Source organism: Alosa alosa, chromosome 6, assembly GCF_017589495.1.
Source record: "Alosa alosa isolate M-15738 ecotype Scorff River chromosome 6, AALO_Geno_1.1, whole genome shotgun sequence".
Lineage (NCBI taxonomy): Eukaryota > Metazoa > Chordata > Actinopteri > Clupeiformes > Clupeidae > Alosa > Alosa alosa.
This window is the reverse complement of record NC_063194.1, coordinates 10,325,496-10,332,186: the sequence shown is the minus strand read 5'-3', so window position 1 is coordinate 10,332,186 and position 6,691 is coordinate 10,325,496. Positions and strand designations below refer to the sequence as shown.

At 40.8% G+C, this 6,691-nt stretch overlaps 1 protein-coding gene across 1 annotated transcript in view; it reads left to right on the top strand.

Moving 5' to 3' along the window:
• Positions 1–2,452: 2,452 nt before the first annotated feature.
• timp2b (TIMP metallopeptidase inhibitor 2b) overlaps positions 2,453–6,691 on the top strand; it is an 11,016-nt gene continuing 6,777 nt past the window's right edge. Inside the window, exon 1 of the mRNA XM_048246370.1 lies at positions 2,453–2,856. Within this exon, the coding sequence (XP_048102327.1) occupies positions 2,727–2,856 (130 nt within the window). The 5' untranslated portion in view covers positions 2,453–2,726. The remainder of the gene's footprint in view (positions 2,857–6,691) is intronic.

Sequence of the window (6,691 nt, the reverse complement as noted above, 5' to 3'; positions counted from 1 at the left end):
ACCTGCAGGATCTACTAAGGAATGTTTTATCTGACAGAGCACCGTGAGAACTAGATGAAAGTAAACTCCAGACAACACACAACCTGTAGCAAGAATGACACTATTCTGAATTCTATTACTGTACTTCAGTTGTGGTATGTGTGCATGCGTATATTATCCTCATGGTATTCATTTGAGGTCATTTGAGCAATATGTTGCGTAAAACTGTAAATTTCCCTGAAAGTGAATGAGAATGGTTGCAGACATGGTACTCATGGTCTGTAATTGCATCATCTGGTTGTTATTCAAGCCGGAAACACATAACAGTGGGACGTGAGATGCCACTGGTCCTGATGAAAGACTGGAAAGTGATGTGTAACCACCTGCTGTGACTCATTGATTTACTAGTCACTTGTCAGACTCACCAAAAGAATTTCTGGAGTCTGGAAAGTTATACTTCTGGCTGACCAATATGAAGTCAGAGCCATATAATTGGTCGACACCCCCGGGGTACACCTACACATCCTTGTGCTCATACAGCCAAATTCTTGTGAATGAAAACACACACCCTGATAATTGTTTTTCTACTACATGCTGGGGAAAAAATGTTAGTGGAAGTTTCTTGACCAAAGAAGGGATAATCTGCGGTCTCTTTTAGGGAGTCATGTAAATTGTTTATCATTGTTCGCGCATTTAACAATGATTCATGCAGTTACTTTCTCCATGCATGACTTACATTTGATGTGGAACAATTATGGAACAAATACTATCACTGTGAAAAGTTTTCCGGTAAGATCCTTCAATTGCCACACCCAGATAAGACTTACAGAAAGTACAAAAAAAAGTACAATAACTCGTCCCTTCAAAATTAGCATTCAAAATTCATCAGCATCTAAAACAGTTAACAATATATAAAACAACAACTATAAACAATATAGAATCATTAAAACTAATTTCTAGCAAACATTGTGCCCTAATTTGAATGATGGGCAAAGTCGTCCAGGCAATGGGCTGCGTCTCATGAATTCAAACCATTGTGTAGCGTGTGGGTCCACTGAGTTTGTGCCTAAGGTTTTCCTCATCATATCAAATTAGGAAATTAGTTATTACATAAGATGTAATTATACTGCAATTTACCAATTTACCGACATTTAAATTAGGGCTCAATGTTTTATATCCATTTACTTTATGATGATTCATTTAAACTGCCAGGATCAGCTGGAGATAGTATAGATAGTAGTAATCTTTGTACTACTATCTATACAAGTAAGCAAGTAAGCCTGACTATTTCATAATCAGATTTCATCAGAGAAGATTTCATCATAGGCCTATATTTCCATATACAGACTGGTGCTTCTCAGGAGTGGGGCAAGCAGTGCATATGGAAGGAGTCCTCTGAACCGCATGGAACATTCAATTATTCTTTTTGATAAATGTGAAAAAGGTGTTTTTATTAATGCAAATAATCATTTATATTTTGTGTGCTCCCAAATTAAGTTTATTGCCTTAAAGATTAAAGGTTGGAGGTACGGATGTCTAGTTTTGTCCCTTTGTGCGTCATGTTTGTGTTGGCAAAATCATTTACAGGACGACAATCAACCAACCAAGCCGATAAAGTGGCCTTTTTAATGGGCCTATTCCTGGTGTGTGCTTTGCATCACATCAGCCTGCTGTTTTAAGGCAGAGTTTGTTGGGGAGAAAAGCTATATGGGCAAGTTTCACTTATTGTTTTGGGACAGGCAGGGAGGTGAAGAGCGTCTGAGGTGGATTGACACACCTGATGACTCCCGAGCACCAGGGTACGTCAGCATAGACACCTGTAATTATACCCTCTCCCCATCAAAACATATTGTGAAATGTGTTTTGATTAAATTGCAAATGTAAAGAACCAAACACTTTATGTGTGTGCATGTGTGATTCATACACCTCTGATACACTTTGAATTCTAACTAGAGGGGGGTCCTTACTTTCTGCATTTTATGAATCTCTTATCAGGCAAAATTGTCAAATGTGCTCAACCCACTCATTTAAAAAAATATTTGCCAAATCCTATACAAATCTTCATCTTCATATTAATTTGGACAGTCAGATGCATTACATGGACATGAACAGGACTGACCCTTTTGGTGGATAGCTTACAGGGACAAACATTCGAAGAGATTCACTCTAGTGCTTCAGTGAACACAGTGCTACTCCCATACTTCAGGTAAAACATAGAATGTATGGATATGATGAAACCCATTCATAGAGCGCACCATCAACAACATTCTGTGAATGTGGATGCGTCCCCTGTGTGTATGAGCGCACGCGCGCCCCTAAAGTATTTCGGGAAGTTCAAAAGGCCTGTGGGGAAAAAAAAAACTTTTTAAAGGACATTTAGGAAAATGTCGTCATTTTACTCATACAGCGGACACAGGTCATGGCTGGAGGGCGGAGCTCGATCAGACAAGCATAAAGCCCCACCGCTTGCAAATAGTTCATGCAGACTTCAGCACAGGGTGGAGTTCGTCAACGTCGCCAACGATGAATAGACTGCTGTAAATGCAAGTTAGTGCATGATCACATGTATGTTTTTTGAGGTTCGTAGAAGTGTAACAGATATTTTGACATCAACACTGAACAATTAAGCAGGACGTCGTTTGGTTCTAACTCAACGCAGAAATAGTTGTTTGTTCATTTTTTCACCAAACAGAGACCGGAGTAATTTAATCAGCACCATACAGGAGAATAAATCATATTTCTAAAATATGAATAATCTAAACAACAGTATTCTTGCTACGTTGGTCGTGCTGCTTTTATGGCGAGTGAAAGAAATCGCCGAAGCTTGCAGTTGCTCTCCGATGCATCCTCAACAGGCATTTTGTAACGCAGACGTCGGTAAGTCATGCACAAATTTCACTATCAACCACCTATTGAAACAAACACACATATGCCATACTTTCTATAGACTTTAGTTTGATATTTAAATTTTTGTCTCATTTAATATGCGTATTCATTTTGTTCATAACATATATGGATTGAACAAAAGCAAGTTTAATTGTCCTAATTCCAACCCAAACGGGTTGAATATTTCTGTGGTTAGGATTAGGTCTTCTTTGGAAAGAACAACCATTTTTCTTGCTACCGATTTTGGCTTGACTCACGGGAGAGGGTGGAGAGTCAATGTGTCATCTACCTAATTTCTGAAAGAAAAACTCATAAACCTCAAGCCACTGCTCTTTCCTTGAATTCCTATAGGCGCTGTTTAACATGAAGTAGGCTAAAGATAACAGAATACAACCTCCACATTAGCAAGGACAACAGTTTCTGCACTTTGTGCAGAACTATTTGATTTTCGATAGTTTTCTAGTAGTTTTTTTTGTTCTTGACTGCATGAATCGTCAGCATCTGGAATACTATCGCACAGTGCTGCGCCTTTAGAGGCAAAGCTCCTCTGTCCTAAAGAGTTTTTACCAGGAGATTTCCTTTGTCGCATGATCTTCATCTTGTCTGCTACATTGTGATTTCAAACAAAAACTCGTTTCATACGTTACAGATATTTACAGATAATTGTCAAAATAATCAGCAAGGTAGGGTGGGGGTGGTATACAGAGACAGAGAGTAGCCGAGGGTGTGCGTCATAAAGTAGCCGATGCAGATCTTTTCAGATGATTCAGCAGATGTGTTTATACTCTGCATGTTATAACAAGGTGATGGACAGAGACACTTGAAAGTCGAATGGTAATGACTGTACTATTGTTGCCGGGAACTATACCATAAGTGTTGCAAAGGCTATTATTACAGGTTAACAGTTAAAACTACAATCAGGCCTGTCCTGGAGACACTAAATTCAAGTGTGAACTAGAGAGAGAGGAGGATCTAGGGCAGAGGAGGGTTAGTCAGTGTCCCTGTAAATATAATTTCCATCTGCTTCCAGTTCTCTGCAAGCAGATGAAAATTTCCCCAGAAGTTGTGGTAGTTCTTTGTCCTTGTGAAAGCACTTTCATTCTCTCCATCTCTATTTATTGCCCTCCTCTCGATCTTATTTGTCTTTCTTTGTCTCAGGAAAGGCAGGTTTTAGATGGTTTCCATCCCGATATGCTCTATTGAAATGTCAGTATTTTTAGTCCTCTTTGATGAGCATAAGAACAGAGAGCTCATTTATGATGAAGGAAGCACATCAAAGGACAGGAGGGCTAGAGACTGATGGCTTGATGAGCTAAACAGAGATGGCTTGTGGGGTGCTGACTCATTGTCTGTAATGGGAGGATATGAACCCCAGACAGGTAGCTATTTTCTTCTAACACTCTAAATCACAATCAAAACAGGGTTGCTGAGCCTGGCGTCCACGTGTCCTTGTAGCCTCTCGGCCTCCAGAATGTCTGTTTATTTTGGTTTATTTGAACATTCATAGACCTTAGCTGGCTCCACACACAAACTTATGCTAATGCCAGACCTAACAGGGCTCAGTTTGTCCTGCCGAATTCCCATTAAAATGCTGCCTGGCTCTGTGGTGGACTCTTTCCGTCGTAGTTTCCTGAATGCCTCACAGCATTCCTCTTTTTTACGGGTGAAGCCTTTTCCCACGTCTTACTGTGTTCTGCTCCTTTCGACATATGCTAATGCAAGGTGGCACATTATCTGATCTATGGTGCCCTGACAGAGTACTGATTTACCTGCCAGTGAGTAGTGCACCTTTTGAAGGTGGTGGTTGGAGAAACTTCGAGCTTCCTGTCAACTGCCTTTGGATATACATTTGTCTGGCTTGTATTTCATGCACAAATTGTCCATTAAACTAATCTAATGTCTATTATACTCATGTATGGTTTGAAAAAGCAAGGCCTTGGTTTCCTCCCTAAGCTAGTCATCACCTTTGGACTAGATGATGCTCCTCGGTTAGTATCTTATTACTTCAGTGGTCCAAGAGGTTTCCGGTGCCGGAACCAAACACTAGCTGGCTGTCATGATGGTGTGATCACAGATGGTGTCAGTGGGTTCAGAGCAAGGGTGAATGTCTGAGTTGATCTGAAAGGTTCATCTGGGATCTGGAAGAGGGTTGATGTTGGCAGACAGATCACACAGTGGAGAAGAAGTGAAGGAGGGAGGGACAGAGAAACAGATCTGGATGAAAGGAGAGATAGAGAATGTTCATTGCAATAGTGTTCTTTCAAAGGCATCAAATGCGAGAAGGACATTCATTGCAACAGTGTTCTTTCAAAAGCATTAAATCATCCATCTACAAGGCAATGTGAGGAAAGATTACTCCACATCGGTGCAATATGGTTTCCTGTTGCATCAAATATCTGTTGTTTGTTGACTGTGGTGTGCACTGATGCTGAGGCGACACTGTCCCATTTGAGACATAAGCCGTCCCAGTAGCTGCTGGTTTAAGTCGGTGGTGAGAATGGGTGTTCCACTCGTTCCGAGAAACCACCCATTCATTAGACCAGTCAGAGGGGCTTTCCAGTGAACACAAGGACATTCCTATGCGCATGTGTGTGGGTGTCTGTGTGTATGAGAGAGAGAGGGGGGGTCAAAAAGTGGGAGTCAGATATTATTGTTTATCTTAAGGTAGCTAAAGGGATACTAAGTCTTAATATAAACAACATTTAATCTTGTGCATTCACTCTTTCACCTCTCTTTTACCAGAGAGCTGAGGAAAATATGGAGAACTAAGATTTGTTACAAAAAAAACAAACAATATTGTCTGAGAGAAGAATTATTGATTAAGGTGTCTGGTGTCATATTCATGAGGAGTTGTGGATAGAAGGAGTGAGGTCAGAGTTTGGAGAAGGAGTGGCATCAGTAGTGCGTCCACTGAGCAGGATCCCAAACATTATCCCCATTTCATATTATTACCCAAATTTGAAACTCATTTAACACCATTGATCTGTTACTTAAATGGACACTTTGCTTTGATGAATGGAGTGAAAATGTAGTATGTAAGACCGATTTTGTTAACATTAAAATAGTAATACTTTACAATACACAATGTCCGACTTTTCAGGGAATTATTACCATTGCCCAAATATCATTACAGTATCATTTCATAAAGTGTAATGGACTCTACCCCTAGTGATTCCTATGCCTACGAGTCAGTATACCCATGTGTAAAACTGAGGTGTCTGTGTATACTTTCATCCTCCGCTGTATATAGTTCAGCTTCACCGCCTCTTGGCTCCCCAGAGATTCTCTGACACTAGCAATCAGGAATAGCAGGCCCCAAGACAGGCCCAATCTGGAGTCTTCGATAGATCTGTTGCTCTAGTGTAGACATAAGCTGTTGCTCTGCACAGCCTGAGAGAGACCGTTTAAGTATATATAAGTGGCTGTCTGAATTGATGATGGCAGGGGTTAATCATCCATGAATTTGTTGCACTGAATGTGCACTTTGAGTATGATCTAATAGCAACTGTATTTCATTGCGGTCAAGGCACATGCAAGTGTGTGTGTCTCTGTCTGTGTGTGTGTGAGTGTGTGTGTGTGTGTGTGTGTGTGTGTGTGTGTGCGCACATTTCACATGACCTACTTTACTGAGGGGAGCTGGAGCACTCTGTGGTTGACTATTGAGCGGCGACAATTCTTGTTCAGGAAAGAGGGATTACAGTCGTCCTTTCTGAGGCCTTTCCTTCGTTCCTGCAGCGTGTGTGTGTGCGCGCTCACCCGTGTGTGCATGTGTGAGTGTGTGTGGTGTCAGCTTAACCCTGGAATGTAATGAATGTATGGAAATGGA